At 51.6% G+C, this 21,265-nt stretch overlaps 1 protein-coding gene across 1 annotated transcript; it reads left to right on the top strand.

Moving 5' to 3' along the window:
- Positions 1–882: 882 nt before the first annotated feature.
- Positions 883–20,794, top strand: LOC111066309. Its single transcript, XM_041591987.1, is given in 12 exon segments — positions 883–886; positions 2,005–3,049; positions 3,051–3,472; positions 3,553–4,060; positions 4,062–4,301; positions 11,212–12,989; positions 13,080–13,436; positions 15,196–15,343; positions 15,426–17,526; positions 17,528–17,755; positions 18,436–19,277; positions 19,435–20,794. Coding segments are annotated over 12 exon segments (8,700 nt in total). The 3' UTR covers positions 20,462–20,794.
- The last annotated feature ends 471 nt before the right edge of the window (positions 20,795–21,265 follow it).

Below are 21,265 nucleotides of genomic sequence, written 5' to 3'. Positions count from 1 at the left end.
GCTGGCGTCGTCGTCGTTGCCGTTGCCGTCGCCGCTGTCGGCGACAGCGTTGAGGATGACTGCGGCGAGGACATACACATAAATAAAAAGTCCTTCATTCCGTCGCGACCAGCGAGTAACGGCTCATGAGCGCTCGCAGAGAAAACGCTAAGCATAACGGCGGATAAAAAATTGGCAGCCAAGAGAAGCCAAGAGAAGGCCTCCGACCCCGCAACCCGCAACCAGCACCCACAGAAAGCAGCACAAAGAAAAACCCAACACAAAAGCGAAAAAAGAAACAGTTCAATAATTAACAGTGAATCCTTTTTTGTTAGTACTTTTTTTGACACATTATTTTCAAGTGCGCGAAACAGTGGCCGCAAAAAGTGTGTGGTGCTAGCAGCTAACGGCAGCTAACAGCAGCAGCAGCAGCAGGAGAACGCAACGTAAGAGGCAGAAAAAAGGAAAAAAGTGCAGTGGCGGCGAAGGCAAAGGCAAAGCCAAAGGCGAGGCGTCTAGCAGCCCGCCCCCCCCAGCCCACCGCACACACACATACAAAAGCACGAGCACACACACACACACACTCGTACAGAAACTCAGAGGCCAACCCCGCCACCACGCGCGCGCCTTGTCTCGCGCTCTTCTCCTTACCCTCCTCCCCTCACCAACAACACCAGCACGCGGGGGCAGAGACACCCTCTGTATGAGAAGAAAAAAAAACACACACACACACCACACACACTGAAATTAACGAAATTGCAAAGCAGAAAGAGCAACAACAACAAAAATAACAAAGCAGAAAAGGGAGAAGAAAAGCAGAATGATAGAAAGAAAGAAAGAAAAAAGCTAAATCGCCAAAAAGCGGAAAGAAAGGAGCAAAGGAGCAAAGGAAGCGAAACGCGAATGGGTAAAGAGCGAAAGGACAACAACAAAAATAGCAAAAGTTCCAACATAAAGTCAGAAATAAAGGACAAGTGGGGCAGAGGGGGCACATAAACGAAAATAGGCAATAGCGTGGCAGCAGAGAAGTGCCAAAAAAAAACATAAAGAATGAGCGAGCGAAGAGTTGCAGCAAAACCAGAAGGATAAAGTGAAGAAGGATAAAGTGAAGAGTAGCAAGCAAGGATCTGGGCACACACAAAGAAAAAAAAAAGGCGAAATGGAAAAGCGAGAGAAACCCAGTTTATTTTTTTTTTTTTGTATACACGTATAGTGATTTTGATTGGTGACAGCAAGTCCTTGGAGAATTGAAGATTGTGAAATATTGTGACGAAAATTATGGCAAGCTCTCGCACAAAATTGAGCATTAGAGTTCCCTTTTGGCCCTGGCCCTGCCCTGCCCATGCCTCTGCCAATGGGCGTGTGCGTGTGTTTGAGTGTGTGTGTGTGCGGGGGTACGCCAGCGTATGGCAACAAAAACCTAGCCACAAAAATTCAAAAGATAAACAACAAACGTGTCGCAACTAAAACTGAATGAAAAGCAAAAGTCAATGGGGCAAGGGAAAGGGAAAGTCCATAAATAAAATATAATTGAGTTTCAAAACTATTAACGAAGTTCGACTCGTGCAAACATAAACATAAACAAAAGTGAAACAACAAACAAAAAAAGATAATAAAACGGAAGAAAAGAAAAAAAAAAAAAACGGAACCGCTCATTGTGGACACGGCGTTGCCACCTCGTTTCGGCACACACGACAGCGAGTCCTGTTTATGTGTGTGTGTGTGTGTTTTTTTTCTTGTTTGTGTGTGTGTCGTTCGTTGTGGTGTCGCGTCGCAGTCGCAGGGATATTTCTTTCAGAGATATTCAGTTATTTTTATCTTTTTTTTGTCTCTTTGGGTGACACGCGACACATTAACGACGCAAAAAGGATACGAAGAAAGCAATGCAACAACAGCAACAACTGAAGAAGCAGCAGCAGCAACAACATCAGCAACAGCAGCAACAGCAACAACAAGTGTAGTGTGTCGCACGCGCGACTGTGTGTGTGTGAATTATGAAGAAGAAGCAGAAACAACAACAGCAGCAGCAGCAGCAGAGGCAGAGGCAGCAGCAGGTGCAGCAGCAGCAGCAGCAGCAGAGGCAGCAGCAGCAGCAAAGCAAGGCGCCATCTGAGGCAGAGTCGGAGACAGAGCGTTGTAACAATTCGCGTCGCAGTAGCGCTGCCAGCAACAACAACAAATAGCAAAAACTGAGCAGCGTTCGGCAAAGCGCAACAACAATTACAATTGCAACCAAATCGGCAACAAAATCAACGACAAACAACATCAATACAACAACAGTGGCAACAACTAAGCGTCGGAGAGCGGCAGGTAGCAACAAAAAGCGGAATATCAGGCGGATAAGTCGCAGTCGGAGTGCGAGCAGGAACAGAAGCAAAAGCCGCAGCAGGAGCAGGAGCCGCATCCGGATAAGGAGTCGCAGTCGCAGTCACAGTCGCAGTAGGAATAACAGCATTCAGAGTCCATCTCGCAGCATTCAGAGTCCACCGCGCAGCATTAGAAGTCCCAGTCCCAGCCCCAGCCCCAGTGCCAGTGCCAGTCCGAACAGGAGTCGCACCAGCAGCACTTGTAGCAGCCGCAGTTGCAGCAGCGAAAGCGAAGCCAGCAGCATGTCCAAGGCAAGCAGCACGACAGCAGCACCCACTGCAGCAGCTGTTGCGGCAAGTGCAACAAATGCATCGATTGCGAATGCCAATGCGAATCCCAATGCTGATTTTAGCGCTTTCGATTTCAATGATAGTTCGGATAATTCGGATACGCCGCTGGTGCCACGCGCACCGTTCCTGAGTCGCGCCGCCGCGGCAGCAGCAGCGGCAGCTGCAGCAGCAGCCGCACTAAACAGCAGCAGCAGCAACAATTCCAATTCCCCAACATCAGGCGGCATGCCGCCAATGCAGCAGCAGCAGCAGCAAAACATGCAGCAACAGCACCTCAATAGCAACAACAACAACAACAATAACAACAACAACTTGCAACATAACAACAACAATAACAATTGTCGTAGTAGCAGTCGTAGCAGCAGCACCTCCCAAAGCAGCCTGGACGAGGAGGAGGAAGACGATGAGGAGCAGCAACATCAGCAGACAGCAGCAGCAGCAGCAGCAACAACAACAACAGCAACAGCAAAGGGCTGCTGCAGCAGCTGCCGTTGTGGCAGCAGCAGTCAGTGCGTTGCACAATGGAAAGCAGCAGTTCAACAACAACAACAGCAGCATTAACAACAACAGCAAAGTGCGAGAGCCACGAGAGCTGCACGATCCCCAGCAGCAGCAGCAACAGCAGCAGCAGCAGCAGCATCATCACCATCCAGAGGATGAGGAGGAAGACGACTACGACGAGGATGATGAGGAAGATGATGAGGAGGAGCCACACCACCATCAGCAGCAGCAGCAGCAGCAACAGCAGCAGCTGCAGCATGGCAATGGACTTGGCCATGACCTCACGCCCACAGATCTGCGTCACGTCCTGCCATCCAGCACCACCCATCACGATCATCTCCACCAGCAGACGCAGTTGCAGACGCAGCTGCAAACACAGTTGCAGCCACAGATGCAGTCGCAGCAGCAGCAGCACACCACCCCCAAGAACAGCCAGAGTACGATGACGATGGCGAGGACGAAGACGATGAGGACGAGGAGGAGGACGAGGCGGCCAGCAGTCACCTGGACAGCCGGGCCACCCTCACATCGGCCCACCTGAGCAGCGTGGCGGCTGCCGAGAGCAGCGGCCTGCACATGAGCGCCGTGGCCGCGGCTGCAGCCGCAGCAGCAGCAGCGGCTGCGGCCGCAGTCAAGCTAAACGCACAGCTGGAGCAGCAGAACGCCACGGCGCTGGACATGGCCGGCGTTGGCCCGACGGGTGGCGCCACAGTCCCCCAAATGGCGATGGTGACCGACCCGAGCAGCCTCATTTGCGGCAACAGCAACACCAGCTTCTCCACCAACAACAACAGCAACCATGCCCTCAGCTCGACGCACGGCAGCACGGTCGGCGGGACGGGCGGTGCCAACTGCAGCAACGATCTGGCGGCCAACTCGCGTGGTGGCGCTGGCAGTGTGGGCCCCCAACTCCCAGCAGCAGCAACAGCAGCCGCACCAACAGCTGCAGCAGCTGCAACAGCAGCAGTCGGGCAGCGGCAGCAGCAGCGCAGCCAGCGAGCGGCGCAAGTACCGCCACCAGAACTACAGCAAAAACATCTACATTGGCACAAAGAACGCCGAAAAGTGGGAGCACATGCGCACCCGACTGCAGTTCAAGAACGACGTCGAGTTTGTCGCCTATCTGCTCAATCTGGCCGACAACGATACGGATCGACTGAACAAGTGAGTACAGCCCTACAGAACGAATTGCTTATGCCTAGTACATACCATCCCTAAGCCATTCACAAGTAGAATGGAACTTTTCACGAAGTTTCGTGATCCCGAGTTGCTTCATTCTAGCTTCAGCTTAGCCCAAAACCCCAACGATCTGCCTGGAATATGTAGGTTTTGCTACCCAAGGCTATCCTTCCGTTTTGCATACATTATTCAAACGCAAAACGAAAGCCCAAACAGTTCGCAATTTCACTACAGACTCCACCAAACTGCATTAAATGCGTCTCTGTATCTTCTCGTTGTGATACTCGTATGTCAGCCCTATCGGATCTTCTCGTTCGCTGTTCTCGTTGAGTCCTATCAGCCCTAGCGGATCTTCTCGTTGCGATATGCCAGCACTAAGAGATCTTCTCGTTGCATTATGGCAACGCTTCGTGTTCGCCTTCTCCACTCAAGCAGGGGGTAATCATCTTTGATTTGATTTCATTATCGCTTACGCTCTTGATGCATCCAGCTGTAAGGTAAGAAACTAGCGAGTCGGAGCACAGGGAAGCCTCACAGGTACCCTTAATAGCAGTGCCAGAGACTCAATTTCTTTTCGCTGGCGATCTTTTCCTTTGTACTCCTCGTGTGCTTTCTGTTATCAGTCATAAAAACAGAAACCGAAACCGAATGAAGTAAAAAAGAACAAAGTGCTGGCCGCCAGATATACTCGCTGGCCCTGATTGTTGATAGTTGTGCAGTCTCGAAGGCACCGCCAAATGCAATCACACACACACACACACACACACACATATGCATGATGAATGCTTTTTGGGCACCTCACACACACACACACACAAAGGGAAGGGAGACAGCGAAAGGGAGACAGCGAAAGGGAGACAGAGAAAGAGAGATGGACTGATTATGAGTGAGAATTGGTTTTGTGGAACGGGTGGGCTTAGGGCGGGTGGGGGGTAGGTGGGTCGCCGGCTCAAGTCCTGCAGTTGCGGTGGAAGAAAGTTGCCCAGGGATACGGATAGAAAGGGAGACAAGTGGCATGGTGGAAGGGGGGGAGGGGGGTGCCACAAAAGCGAGCCATGTAAAAGGCGATTCATGCCCGAATGCATCTCTCTCTCTCTCTGTCTCTCTCTCTCTAGTTCTCTGTGTGCATTCTGTTCCTTAGACCGCACCACCCTGCCTGCCTATTGCAGTTGGACCATGTGGCACAAAGGCACAAATGCGGTACTCCTGCGGTTGCATGCAACGGCGCTTTCATGTTGCCTCTGCTGGAGCCATAGCGCCCGCTGTGTCCCCCTTTTCCACGTCGTCGGTAGTCGTTGTCGTTGTCGCTGCCGCCTTGTCAGCGGAAGCGGAAAAAGCAACACGCTCACACACACACACACACAACACACACACACAGTGGAGCACACACTCACTCACACACATACAGGAGACAGAGCACACTCAAGCAACATCGTTGAGGATGTTGTTGCATGCATTTGCATGCCATGTTGCCAATCGCCCACTCACACAAACTCACAGAGAGAGAGGGAGAGATGGAGTAAGGAAGAGAGAGAGAGAGAGAGACAGAGAGAGCGAGTGTGGGAAGTGGAGGCATAGGAATGTGTGTGCTCATGCCCGTACCCGTATTATTGCTCTTGCTCTGGCTCTTGCCTCCACCACCGCCTCCAACATGAATGCGTCGCGAATTTTCTTCCTTTGCCCCACATTGCACACACACATTGCATTCCCCTCACTGCCCACAGCACACAGCACACAGCCAACCCACCAAAACAGCCCCAACCCCCCCACCCGTTCAGCCACCTGCCACGCCTTGTTGCACTGCAGCTCGAGCGCGCCATTTGGCGCTTTGTACTTGCACACATGAGTGTATGTATGTATGTGAGTACATATGTGCATGTGCCCACCCACAGCCACCACCCAGCTATCCTCCACTGACACCCACACCCTCTCTCTCTCTATGTGTGTGTGTGTGTGCCTGCTGCGTGGCAAATACGAAATGCCAATGCTGAAATGTGGATTCACATTCGGTTCGCCCCTGCCATTTGTTTGCCTCTTTGTTGCACCGCTGCAGCGCAGGAGGCGATGGCCACAAGGAGTCACAAGAATGGGCACTCGAGTCGCACAGAGGCGAAGCGATGCCTCGAGATGATCATTAAATAAGAGATGAACCCAAACGATGTGCGCTGATGGCTATTCCAGAGTATTACGAGTATTCAGTGCTCAGCAATGGGGTCAAAATAATTCATGACGATCATTCAGCTCATGCCCGACAAAAAAAAAAAAAAAAAAAAAATATGCTAAGCCTCGAGGCAGGACTACGAGCACTCAGTGTTATTATCTAAGCCATAAAAATCCCTCAAAAAAATGCTAGAAATATCGGAAGAGAACATACAATCAATTGGCTGCAAGGTGCCCACGTGAAGCCCTTCAATACTCATTATGCGCAGCTTCCATTGCCACACTCAAAATAGTCCCGTGACCCAAATTGATTTGCAATATTGTTGCGTGAAGATATTAAAATAACTTTCAATCAAATTTGGGGGCAAGTCCACCCTCCCACCAACGCACGAAGAGCATCTATATTTAGCCGTTTGCATTTTGCCTTTGTTTGTTCCACGTGAACTTATGGCGGGGTTCCAGTAGGACGCATTCGAATGCCACATAACGCGAATGACGTTAATTCGATTTACAAATGTGCCAAGAGCGAACATATGTGCGTACGTACATACATGCGTACACATGTGCGTACGTCATTCGGTGTGAAAGATAGCTGGGGTTTCGGTTCCTGCCATAAGGACACACGCGAATGACATGCGAATGACGTTTATTCGTTTCACCAAGTATCCATCCTCCCTCGATGTGACACGAATGACACAACACAACACACACAGAGGCCATTCGCCATTCGCCCAGTCACGTGGCCACGCATGAGAACAGCTGATGCAAGTGACGCACAACTTGTCTAATTTATAGACAAAATAATGCACATTTTCGGATGCTTGCCTACAGGGCATACATGTCTGACATTGCCGCTGTTTATTATACGCCAGCAAGGAAGATAATACTTTGGGGCGTCAAAATTTACACATTAATAAGGGCAGGAAAACAACAAAATCTAGGCATGTAAATGTACATGGGTGAATATGAATGCGACAGAGTTTTAAGTTCTTTGAAGATGAATTCCTCTTGAACGATCATTACCCCAACAGCTACAGACATATATGATACCTATAGCCATCTGATTTCTAACTGAGCTCCAATGGATTTATACCAGTTGGTTTATGCAAAGCCGAAAGTCTATGGCAAATATAAACCCACATTCTGAGGAGCCACAGATATTTGAATGTGCAACAAACGCGTATAAATATGTCTGCTTGGATTTTTGTTACTTCTGATCGATCATTCTTATACAAAGTCTACAAAGTCTAATATACATTAGAGATCTGCGTAGCTCCATTCAAAAAAAAATTCCAATAGAATAGAATAGAATTCACCACTCAAACTCTGTTGACATAGCATTCGAAATCACTCAATTCCTTTTGAGCATTGTTAATTCGAATGCCTGTTTTTTATTATTCATGCAGTACTCTAATGTATATAGATCTGATCCATTAAAACCTCCAGAGATTACAGGTACTTGACATATGTACAGATTGTACAGATAGACCACAGATCCATAGATCGATTGCTGATACAGAATATACTCCATGGCGTGGCAGATGCTTCTTTACACAAATAAAATGATTCCTTGTGGCCTTTTTTTGTGTGGAAACTGTTACCCCTCCACTATAAGTTTCAGTGCATCAATAACCCTGGTCCGTTAGTACCGAATCGGGCCTATGCTGCATTTCGATCAATTGCTATCAATTGCCATATTCAGCAATGGGATTTAATTACGATCTTCTGCTGTGGAGCGCTAGGTGATTATTGGTTTCAGTCTACAATGAAACTGATTTAATGCTTATATTTCTGTCTGTTATCCCTTGGGCTAGGAGGCAAAAAGAGTGCCATTATTATTCCATGCGGTGGGTCGTACTCTGGGTGATAAATTTACTCCCAGTGCTAATTTACTGGCTAATGATCTCACTATGCCCTGCAGCCCAAGTGGTTGCCTGAGTGACCTTTTGCTCTATTCCATTATCATTGAAAGGGCACAATTTCTATTTGAAGGGCCCTCAATCGATGCTTTCCAGGCTGATGTGTGAACGGGGCCCAGTAACGAAGTTAAACAAAGTTTTCAATTCCTTCAACTATACCAATATCCGAGCTGTCCCTATTTTAATGTCCAGAAACAATTGCTGTTCGGGGCAGTCCTTTTTGTAATGCAGAAAGCACCAGAAAGGTGATCTTGCTCAGGCCGTATCGATGTGTTCAGCTTTTGGCAGACTTTAACCCAAAGGGACTGCCACCACATCTGCATATTTATCAGCGAATCTCTATATCTATATATGTATGTGTATAATTAACATTTGCAGTCTGGTTGCTCCACACACACAAACACATACAGAGGGAAGCACACAAAGACAGACACACACGATAGATATCTCGATGCCAGCATCCACAGTGCGAATGAATGTTGTCAGCCTTGGCTCCCTTATTGTATGTCTCTCTCCCTACCTCCCTCCCTCGCCACCCCATCACCTCTTTGGGTTTTTCCAATTCGCATTTCGTATACGCCATGTCGCCAATTTCTGCGAATTTTCGCCAAAAAGCACAAAATTGTTGTGTCTGTGTGTGGGTTTGTGTGTGTTGTGTGTGTGTGTGTGCGTGTCTCGTTTCTCCAACTGTCTATGTGTCTGTGCGCCTTCTCTGTGCTTAATGCGGCAACGAGCACCAAAACCAAACGCACACGAAACAGAATCCCAATCCCAATCCCAGCCCAAAAGCAACAGCAACAGCCCCCTCCCACCCCCTCCATAACCACAACCAAGCAACGGACCCCCCCAACCCCAAACCGAACCAGGCCCCAAAAACCCAACTCAAGCCGCCACCCCCCCTCCGCGCTGAGCCCTCAAGCAGCACATTAACGGCAGAGACACAGACACTGGCCAGAGAGACACACAGCGAACGAGAGAGAGGAGCAGGATATGGCGGGGGGGGTGATACGGAATGAGAGCAATGGGCAGAAGCAGGAGAGACAGCAGCACAGAGCCAGCCCATCGTTGCCATCGCTCGCTCATTCGTTTCCTACTCGTTCGTTTTGCACTCGCTATTGTCTGCGGAAGAGTGGCGGGGCTGCTGCTGAGGGATGGGATTGTGCACGAATGTGGGTGGAGTGTGGGGGGAGGCCTGAGACAAAGTGGGACAGGGTAAGTGGTTAGATGGGGCCACGCTGGGGGAGGGAAGCTTCGGATGGGTTGCCTTTGGCTGGATGGATGGATGGATGTGGATGGATGGATGGATGGATGTATGAATGGTATCGCTTGCTGGCTGCCGCTGTTCTCGATATTGCTGTTAAGGTTCTAAGGTGGAGGATTTAATGAACGATAACACACACACGCACACGCACACACAAACAGAAGAGAAGAGAAGAAGAAGAAGAAACAGTGGCGGAGTACTGGGGGAGGGTAGGGAATGCAATGCTGCATGTACAGCATTCTGCTGCATTCCATTGTGTGCCGACTGCGGCGGGGCTTCGGCTGTGACCATTCGGAAATTTCATCTTGATTTGGAGGCAGCACGGAATATGCTTGACGACCTGGCCAACCGCAACAACAACTAGTTGCTCAAAGAGATTGCATTACCAGAGATATCAAAGTGCACGCAGGGTGCCGTGCCGTGCCCCGCCGCACCACAAAGAGATGCGCCAAATGGATGTAGCGGCTGCTGTTATGGCAACGCGGGGAGGGGGCAAATGGCTGGCCAGCCATGACTGAAGGAAATAAAGTGGCGCTTAGAGAAATTACCCAAGCACACATTTCTTACGCAGCATTTATTTTATTTTAGATTTATTTATTTATTTATTTATATGTAAATTTGTGTTGACCCACAATTAAATACAGCAAAGTTGTTTACTGTTTTTCACACTCAAATGTTTTGCTCAGACAAAGGACAGAGACAGCTTTGTGCTGCCTGCCTGCTGCCTGCCTGCTTATCGCCTTCGTGCAAATCTCTAAAGATATTTCTAAGGAAAACTATGGCCACGGCATAGTTGGGCGTACTTTCATGCGTATTTGCGAATCATTTGCTCATTTATTTATTCCAAGAACTTGTGCCATAGCATCTCAGTGGCATATTGACGTTGGGCCAGAGCGTGCCAGCTGGACACTGCCATCCCTTTGTCTCACTCCCCAGCAGCTCATGCCCCCATGCCCCATGCCTCAAGCGTCACGCGGATAGCGAGCAAAATGCAAGCGAAATTAATTAAAAGGCAAAAGGCGACAAGAACAACAAGGAGCTAAGGACAGAGAGGAAAGCAGCAGCGAAGCCGAATGCTGTGGGGGGGAAGGATTCGTAGTGGGTGGCATGGGGTACCAGCTCTGTTCATGGCACAGGGCGTGGACGTGGCAGAGAACGTGGCACAGAACGTGCAACCTGGCCAAGGCGTAATTCGAAGATCTAGAAGAGTATTTGTAAGCCACGAGTTACCTTTAGGGCGGGGGGATTCGTAGTGGCAGGAATGTACCCAGGAGCTCTCAGTCGGTTGCTTTTAATCCGAAGGATTATGGCAATGTCCCAATGGTTTCTTGGGCTTCTTCCTTGGGATTCCTCCTTGGGCTTCTTCCTTGCGGCTCCTCCTTGCGGCTCCTCCATGCGGCTCCTCCTTGCGGCTCCTCCTTGCGGCTCCTCCATGCGGCTCCTCCTTGCGGCTCCTCCTTGCGGCTCCTCGTTGCAGCTCCTCCTTGGGTCCCGCTGTACAGCAACTCGCAACTCATCACCACTCTCTCTCTCTCTCTCTCTTTTTTTGGTGCAGCCTACCACCACCCTCGCCGGCTCCAACGCCCACCAAAGGCTTCGATGGAAACTTCAAGCTCGAACCGAATCTCAGTGTCAAGGACTTTGCCCTGCCCCCCGAGTCCACGTCGATGAATGGTACGGGCAACGGCAATGGCAATGGCGACTCTGCCTCGGCGACCTCCGTGGCAATGGTCACGCCCACGCCGCCGCAACGGAAGCGCTACAAGAAGCGGGTGCAGTTCTCCACGGATTCGCTGAACGGATACGCGGGCGGCAAGGCGGCCAAGGGGGCAGGCGCTGCAGCAGCTGCAGGATCGGCAGCAGCAGCAGGCGGCACAGGGACGGGGTATCACAGTGGCTACGCCAAATCGAAGAAGCAGGAGGCCAAGGCGGCGGCGGCTGCCCTCAAGGCCGGAGCAGCGGCAGCAGCGGCGGCGGCAGCGGCTGCAGCTGCCGCCAACTCCTCGGCCCTGCCCGAGGTCCTCGACTGCCGCATCGCCGAGAAAATCAAGAGCGAGCTGGAGGCCAGCGCCAGTGCCGGCGTCGGCGGCAAGGAGTCCCTGCCCAGCGCCCTCTGCCTGAAGAAGGCCGCTGCGGCGGCGGCAGCAGCGGCCGCGGCGGCAGCAGCAGCAGCGGCAGCGGCGGGCAGCGAAGAGGAGGACGAGGAGGAGCATCAGCAGCAGCAGCATCAGCAGCATCCACATCTGATGGGCGCCGGAATGGCCATTCCCCTGGGCGTGGCCGGGGGCGTGGAGGTGACGGCCAAGACGGGTGCGGATGCTGTGGACGGCGCCACAACCAGTAACGGCCAGATGGGCAACTTCCATGTGCGCTCCAAGAGCCATGGCGGCGGCAAGAAATCCCAGTCCGCCAAGGCAGCAGCGGCGGCGGCAGCAGCAGCGGCAGCGGCAGCAGCGTCGGCGGCCGCAATGATGCCGCCCAACTCCAGCTACGACGAGCCGGAGGATGAGTCGGCCACGGGCGGCACGGCCGCCAACGAGGAGGAGGACGACGACGACGAGGAGCTGGACGAGGAGGCGCTGGCCCGCGAGATGAAGATGGAGCAGAACTTCGTGGAGGAGGAGGACGAGCACGACATTGCGTTCAGGTCGCAGCAATCCTGCCGCGAATGCTCCATCACGCACGACCACAAGCTGTGTCCGCTGCGCAACGCCAGCGGCAATGTGACGGACGCCGTCGACCTGGCCGAGTGGATCGAGCGCCGCAATCTGGAGGCGCTGGCCAAGCTGAAGGCGGATGCCCATCGGCAGGCGAAGCGGGGCCGTGGCCCACGGCACGACGACGACGAGGATGACATGGAGGACATGGACATGGACGAGTCGTCGCAGCTGTCCGAGCTGGAGACAAAGCCGCTGATCACGTTCGCCGAGGCGTCGGTGCCCGCCGAATTTGAGCTGCACAACGTCGAGCCGAATGTGACCGGCGTGTTTGCCCGCACCGAGGTGCGGGCCTACACCAAGCTGGGGCCGCTCATCGGTCAGCCGGTGCAGACGGGCGAGGTGCGTGAGGGCAGCGACATGAAGTGGATATTCGAGATGTGCGAGGCGGGGGCGGACAAGTCCTATCTGCTGTGCTGCGACAATCCGAATGCCTCCAACTGGCTGCGCTTCATTCGGCCGGCGCCCTGCTACGACGATCGCAACGTCAATCTGGTGTCCATCGATCAGCAGGCGTATTTCGTCAGCTGCCGCGATCTGCGCAATGGCATGGAGCTGCTCTACTGGAGCGACGACTGCAACACCATGTGGCGCAAGAAGCACACGGAAAAGATCAGTGAGTAGCCGTAACCCATAACCCATAACCTACATTTGAGGATCAATTTCAATTTCAATCTTTGCTTTATCTTTGCTTGGGCGGCCACAGACTGCGGCGGCTGCAGTCTCAAATTGAGCATCCCGCTGTACTATCGCACCCACTGCTCCGTCTTTCACGATCCATCGATGAGCCTGACCATCCGGAAGTACCACTGCAAGGTGTGCGGCGAGGCGGTGCTGGGCAAGGACAATATAATGAAGCATGCCGCCGAGAAGCATGACGGCAAGGGCGCCTATCAGTGTCAGTTTTGCAACAAGTTCTTTTTGCGGCTCAATTACCTGGAGATGCATCGCACCTATGGCTGTGCCTCCAATCCGAATCGATCGCGACCCGTTTGCGATTTCTGTGGCCGCAAATTCTGTCAGCCGCAAAAGCTGAAGGCGCACATCAAGCGAATGCACAGTGGTAAGTAGTCGAGTGGCAGATGCCCGTTGCCCCATACCCCCATATACCCATACCCACCAGATAGATCGTAACTGTGATCGTAATGTAGAACATATAGATATATATGTATATGTATATCGTAAGCTTAAGCCAACAGAATGCCAACAGTCTAGTAGTACAGTATGTCTCGTATGTATACGTATGGTGTATCGTTAATTGCCAGCACGGCTGCCACCTGTCTATCGAGTAGCGAGTAACTTAAAGTGAGTGAAAGATTTCATATTTAAATGCCTCATACTGCTCAAAATGGAAATACATTTTTTTTTTTTTTTAATGCTTTAAATTTTGAACTCGTTTGCACAGGTGGCAACCGTGTTCGTAAGCTCGTATATCACAACTGTAACTATTGTATATCGTAACTATTTTATATCGTATGTATATCGTATAGCGTAAGCTCGCATCGAACTCACCGTACAACTGCTTCTGCATACATAAATCAGTACAGCATATCAGTAACGAGTACGAGTGCGAGTACTCGTACTTATATTATACATCATATCATATCATATTATATTATATCGTATCGTAACACACACACACACAAAATAATATCGTATGTAACTACTACTAATACCGTAACCAATCGCTTAGCTATTAAACTAACCATTTGTAAACTGTAATTGTAAACCCCCTGCCATACCATAACACACACCCACCACAAATACCACAGAAAAAGATACAGCTTAAAAAAAAAAAAAAAACACACAATAAGCATCTGCGATCGCTCATCACTATTCATTTTGCCTAAATTTTTGTTGAGTTGTAAACCGCCTAAATTGATCGAAACATGTAAATGTATCTTTTCATTTTGGTTTTTCTTTTCATATTTTTTTTTTTGTTTATGTTATTGCTACTTATAGTTGACTCATCATCCGTATGTACTTATAACGTATGCCAAGCACACTAGCGAACTTCCAACTGATGTGGCTGAAGGGTCTGGGGAAACACTCGTTACTGCTTCAACGCACCAAAACCAACAACATTTGTAGATTTATTTCTGTGAAAAGTTTAAGGCACTTGAGGAAACCCTTTGCTTGCATCTAAAATTTGTTTCTATTTCTCAGCGTAGAATGTGCTTCTGCCATCAGATTTCCAAGTTGAAATAAGTTTCAAAGGATCTCTAGAGAGATCCTCTACTCAATGCCAATTTCCAAAGAATTTCTTTGGTTATTTTCTAGTATTTTTCATGGCATATTTTTGGAGCAAGTTCAGTGCTTCATCAGTTGGAATATTTATCGACTACTTAACCCCGCCCCCTCCCACGACCCAGACTAATCTCGAATGTAAAATGCATTGTGTAAATCGAAACGCTTTTAGTGAATGATTTTGCCTTTGATTTGTGTTTGTGTGTGTTCTTTGTTTTCAGTTAATATTAGTTTATGTGTATGTGGCATATGAAATATAGTTTTTGCATTTGATTTGCCCAAGCATTATGGACACCCCGCACCCTACTACTGTCCCACAGCCTACTGTCCTACTGCTCCACACCCTAGTGCCCCACGATCCATGTTTCTTATGTGTTTTAGCTTTTTGTTCGTTGGTTCGTTCGTTGGTTCGGTTCGTTCGTTGGGTTGGTTTCTGGATTTGTTGTGTATAAATTCACTAAGTTTCTTTCAAAATCACCACAATCCGAAAATTTCATTTTCTTCATACAATTTCATTTTAGATATGGCTGAAGTTTTACGAGATTTTCAGTGTAAATTATGTTCAAAACTTCTAGGATCGCGTGCGGCACTGCAGCGCCACTCGAAGGAGGTGCACAGCCGCAACTCCACTGTCGTGAGTTGTCCGCGCTGCCAGAAACTCTTCCAGAATCGCAGCAATCTCAAGATACATATGCTAACCCACTCTGGTGTGCGTCCATTCAAGTGAGTATATAATAGTTCCATCCATTCATCCATCCAACCATCTAACCAATTGCCGCTTCTGGGCGTGTGATTTGCGTTTTAGGTGTGCGGAGCCCGAGTGCAATGCGGCGTTCACCACCAAACAGTGCCTGCAGTTCCACTACAAGAAGGTGCACAACTACACACAGGAGCAGATGCCGAAGATCGAGCGGAGTGTCGCCTACACATTCGATGCCTATTCGGGCGGCATGAAGGTGGACTTTCTGGGTAAGCAGCAGCTGCAGCAGCAGCAGCAGCAGCAGCACGAGCAGCAGCAGCAGCAGCCGCTTCCGGAGTCACAGCTGCCTAATGCAGCTGTTGTCTCCTCCTCCTCATCCACAGAGCAAGCACCGCGCCGGCGGCGCAAGAGCCTCGAGGACCAGAACTCGATGCTCAGCAGCTCGATGCAGAGCGACACGGAGTTCAGCGACGACAACATCTTCGAGGCCATCAAGAAGAGCGGCAAATCCATCAAGGATCTGTGCCGCAACGAGCCCAATCTATCGCTGCTCAGCTCCAAGATCTCCAGCATTTTTGGCGAGAAGGTGCCGGTGGCTGTCCCAGTGCCAGTGGCCACGCCCTCGGCCACATCGGTCTCGCTGCCACCCGTCGGTGGTGGTGGTGGCCGCAAGCGGAAGCGTAAGAAGGAGCTGGCCAATTCCACGGCCGCCCAACAGCAGCAGCAACAGGCGGCCCTACAGCAGCAGCAGGCGCAACTGCAGCAGCAACAGCAGCAACAGTTGCAACAGCAACAGCAGCAGCACGTGCAGCAGCAGCAGCAGCAGCTTCACCACCAGCCGCTGCAGCAACAGGCGGCCCTGCAGCACCAGCCGCTGCAGCAGCAACACCAACAGCAGCAGCAACAGCAACAGCAGGCGCAACTGCATCACGAACAGTCCTCCCACCAGCAGCAGCAGCAACAGCAACAGCAGCCACCGCCCCAGTACCATCCGCACCACCTGCACTCGCACGCCCTGCCCCACCAGCAGCAGCAGCAGCAGCAACAGCAGCAGCTGCATGGCGCCGATCCCGACGACGAGGAGGAGGCGGAACAGGTCCGCCTCGAACAGGTGCGCCGCAAGCAGAACGCTCAGCTCAGCCTGGTCGAGTCATTCCTGACGACCACCGCTCAGCGGCTGAGTGCCCAACAGCAGGTGCAGCAGGTGGTGGCAGCCGCGGCTGCCGTCTCGGCAATGGCCGGCGCCGGGGACGATCCCGCCAAGCTGGGCCACATGATGGTCGGCCATATGGGCGTCGGCGTTGGTGTTGGCGTGGGCATGGACGATGAGGACGACGACGACGAGGAGGAGGACGATGGCAGCTCGGCAAATCATCCGCCCGGCGGCAGCCATACCCATCAGCAGCACGGCCATCCGCACGGTGCCCATCCGCACTCACACTCGCAGTCGTCACACTCCCATCCGCATCCGCATCCGCACTCACACGCCCACTCGCACGCCCATCCGCACCACGCCCATGCCCATGCCCACAGCCACGCCCACGGCCACCAGCACTCGCAGCAGGGTGCAGGCGGGGGACAGCAGCAGCAGCAGCCGCACGGTGATCCGAGTGCCTCGTACCGCCATGCGGCGGCCATGAACGCCGTGGCCCTCGGCCAGAATCTGGTCGTCACCAAGGGCAGCAAAAAGTGGATCGGCGCCGATGATCGCCATCTGGGCGACGTGACCAGCGACGTGCCCGGCAACGAGTCCGGCCCGGGCGGCTCTGGCCAGCTGCCCGGCAACGCCGGTGCCGGTCAGGATCTCGGCTTTGCGGTGCCCCCCAGTTCCGTGGACGAGCACAGCAAGATGCTCGGCCAGAATCGTGACTTTCTCGCCCGCCTCATGAGCACGGCCAGCGCCAGTCATGCCCACGCGCACGCCCATGCCCATGCCCACGCCCACCAGCATCAGCACCCACACCAGCAGCAGCACAGCGCCCACAGTCGCGAGGAGGACGAGAACAGCTCCTTCCTGGATGTCGTCGAGTCGGCCAACAACAGTGTGGCGGCGGCAGCCGCTGCAGCGGCGGCCATGTCCCAGTACCATCACAATGCCTCGGCCAACGGTGGAGCGGGCGGTCCGGGGGGGCCAGGTGGCGGCGGTGGCGGTGGTGCCAGTGGCACACATACACCCACGGGACCGGCCAACTGGCGGCGGCGGCGGCGGCGGAGGATCGGTAACCTCCTCCGGTGACGGCCCCGGCCAAATGCAGATGAACTCCCTGGCACATCCCCAGTCCTTCATGAGCTCCTTCTACAACAACGCGAACGCAAGACTGACCGGAGCCGGCGTGGGTGTGGGCGGGGGGGGCTCCTCGTCCGCCAGCATGCTGGTGGAGGCGGCCCTCAACTCTGTTGGCAATATGATTGACAGCGAGAGCAGCGACCTCAAGGTAACTTTTTTTAATCAAAATTAATCAACACAGCAAACTGATTGGTACGGCTAGAGTTTTCTTCCATGCAACCTACTTGGAATTTGCTATTTACTCCAAAAAGAGATTTAAAATATTATTTATATTATTTATTTATTATTTAAAATATTTAATATTAGACAAAAAACCTTCATCATTTTTACTTGGCATTTCCAGCGTGAACAGCAAACAGAATTTCGCGAATTGAGCGGAAAATGAGACGGCCTTTTATAGGATTTCTTATTCGAGTCGCTAGATTGGATATAACTGAAGATATAGCGAGCCAAAGTGAATGTTTTCTACCATTTTTTATGTTACTTCAACTTTTTTTTTAAATTTTGTTCTTTTTGGAATGGTCTTACGACTTTTAGACATATGTAGTTCTTTAGTGGCAATAATTGCCAAGAAAATGTTTTATGAAATGTTAAAGCTGCGAAGATAATGCAGCTAGCTGAGGTCGAAAGTAGCTACAGATCTCTTCATTATTACTTTGAAAATATTTAAAAAGGGAAAGGGAAGAAGAAATGTCACATACTTTATATATACTTTCTTTATTCTCTATCTGTAGGAGATACATAAAAGTATATATTTATTTATTGGTTAGAAAAATGATTATTATAATTCATATTTAATGTTGTTTTCTAACCCCTATATGTGTGTAGGTACCCACCGATAACCACATCAACAGCGACAGTCCGATGAGCGCCCATGTGGATGCCGAGGCGCAGCGCTTTGGGGCTGGCAGCGCTGGCGGCGGTGTGGGCGGTCCTGGTGGCGGCGGTGGCGGCGGCGGAGGTAGCAGTGGAGGATCATCGAGTGCCGCCAATGGCACGGGCATTGGGGGGGCCATGGACAACCTGGAGAACGAGCTGAAGATGATGAAGAACCTGGGCAGCTTCCCCATGCAAATACCGCCGCTGCCCATGTTTCAGGGCGCCTGCAACATCTCGCCCAGCGCCTCGACGCCAACGAATCCGCAGAGCAACCAGAACCAGAACGATGTGGACGTGGATGCGGGCAGCACACCGCGACCCCAGCATCCCGACTCCGATGGCTTCTCCTCGTCGCACCACCGCACGCCGCCCTCGCCGCCGCCCATCTCTCCGGGCCGCGACTACGGTGGCATGTTCGGCTCTGGCAATGGTGCTGGGGGTCCAGGCTCCAATAGCACGCCAGCGGGCAGCTCAAGTGCCGGCGGAGGCGGCGGAGGTGGTGGTGGCGGGGCAGGAGGTGGTGCTAACAGCATGTCGGCCTCGTCCCCGCTGCCCGCCTTGCAGCCACAGCGGCGCAATGCGTCGAGCGTGGGCAGCACATATCCGGAGCACGAGCTCATCTCGCCGGCCTCCTCGCCGAGCATACCGCGCTACAACTTCAACGGGGACATGATGCGCCACAAGCGGGCGGTGCAGGAGCAGGACCAGCACGAGCAACGTCAGCGACACAACCTCTCGCGGCACAATCAAATGTCAAGTGACGAGGAGAACAGCATCATGCCACAGAACAGGTACAGAACATTTCATTTATTAATTCCTTATTTCCCCATATTTTCTTGCTCGTTACTCGCTACTCGCTACTCGTTACTTGTTACTCGCTACTCGTTACTTGCTACTCGCTACTTTTATGCTCAATACAGTTTTTGGTCTGTTTGCAATTTCTAGCAGCGCCGGCCAGGATATGCGCATGAAGTTCCCCCAGTCGCAGATCGACCTCATGTACTCCAAGTACGAGAGCATGGCCAGCAACCTGAAGTACAACAGCCAGGAGCTCGACTCGCCGGCGGAGTATCGCCAGAGCAGCAACAGCAATGCGGCGAGTGCGGCAGCAGCTGCTGCCGCGGCGGCCAGTGCGGCCAACGATCTGTCCGATCTGCAGGGCCTGGACATGAGCTCGCGTTCGAATGCGTCGAGCAACTATCACCACAATTTCCAGCTGCCAAGCAGTCGCTACCATCATCACATTTACGACATTCTGTCGGATCGGGAGCAGAGCCAGCAGGCCCAGGCGCAGGCCCAGGCACAGGCACAGCAGGCAACGGGAGCATCGGTGGTGCACCAGCAGGAGCACGGACATGGCAGCCAGCTGGCGATGCAGCAGCACCAGTCGGCGGCGGCCATGCACAACATGCTGAGCGAGCAGCTGGGCGAGCAGGAGCACGACCAGACCACCTCCGTGGACCTGAGCCGTACGGCCAACTATGTGGTGTCGTCGCCGCCACAGCTTCCGTACAACCATCCGCATCACGACATGCTGCGAATGGCCTCACTGGACCTCACCCCCAACACGGCCAACATGGCCGTGGGCAACAATCGGTCGTTCCTCTCCTCGCAAATGCAACACCAGAGCCGCGACAGCCTCGAGCACCATCGCCTGCTCTCGACGGTGGAGCAGCATCGCATTCTGGCCGCCTCAAATGCCGCCGACCAGCACCGCCTGCTTGTCGACCCCACCGCCCACTTGTTGATGGAGCAGAACAATCGTCTGCTGGGCACCGCCGATCAGTCGCGCCTGCTGGGCGAATCGGCGGCGGCAGTGGCCCAGAATCGGCACATGGCACGCAGCTTTGGGGCATACCATCAAGTGGCATCGAGCAACTATCATCCGGGCGTACGACCGCCGCCCGTGCTGCCGTCAGCGAATCATCACGCCTCGAATCCGTCTAACTATCATCCCTTTCCCGCCTACTACTAAGGGGGGGACTATGACCAGTTGCCCGGGACAAAAGTGCAATACCTAGAAGGCATCTGTGGGATCTGTGTGGGAGCTCCAAATCGACCTCAATTTGAAGCGCAACAATAACTTTAGTTCCTCCATTTATTCCATTTATTCTCCCGCAAGGAACTCCACGGATGATGGATCCCATTCGAGCCCCAATTTCAAAGTGTGCCAATTCTGTGTTTAGGTGTTTAGGATCTGTTTAGAATTATGTGTGTGTGTGGGTGGGCAAACCAACCTGTCACCCACACACACACACACACACAAATATGTATAGTTGTATAGAAAGCATAAAATAAATATTATAAATATATAAAGAGTATGTATACAAGCGAAAAATGCGAAAACATAATGAAAATAATATAAAAAAAAACAAAACAAAACAAAAAAGAAAAGAAAGAAAGCCAGCAGCAAGAATTTTTTTAAGGCAAATTTCATGCTGTGTTTTTTGTATAGGAAACAAAAAAAAAAAAAAAAGAAGAAAAAAAACTGACGATAAAATGCTAAACATGCAAAATAATAATAATAATAGTAATAGTAAAAATAATTATAATTATAATGATAATATTTTTACACCAATGAGGAAGAGAGTAAGGCAAAAGCGTATTAACGAGTACAAAGTGTTGGCAGATTCGGCAAAAACCTTTAACCCCATTTCCCATTCCCCATGCAGTTGGCTTGAACCGGAAAAACTCTGCAAACTCAGCGATGGAATGGAGAGAAAAATATATATGTATAATATATATTGATAGTATATAGACATACATACCATAAATACAT

This window comes from Drosophila obscura, unplaced genomic scaffold (genome assembly GCF_018151105.1).
Source record: "Drosophila obscura isolate BZ-5 IFL unplaced genomic scaffold, ASM1815110v1 contig_165, whole genome shotgun sequence".
In the NCBI taxonomy this organism is placed as follows: domain Eukaryota; kingdom Metazoa; phylum Arthropoda; class Insecta; order Diptera; family Drosophilidae; genus Drosophila; species Drosophila obscura.
This window is presented reverse-complemented; position numbering and strand designations above follow the sequence as displayed.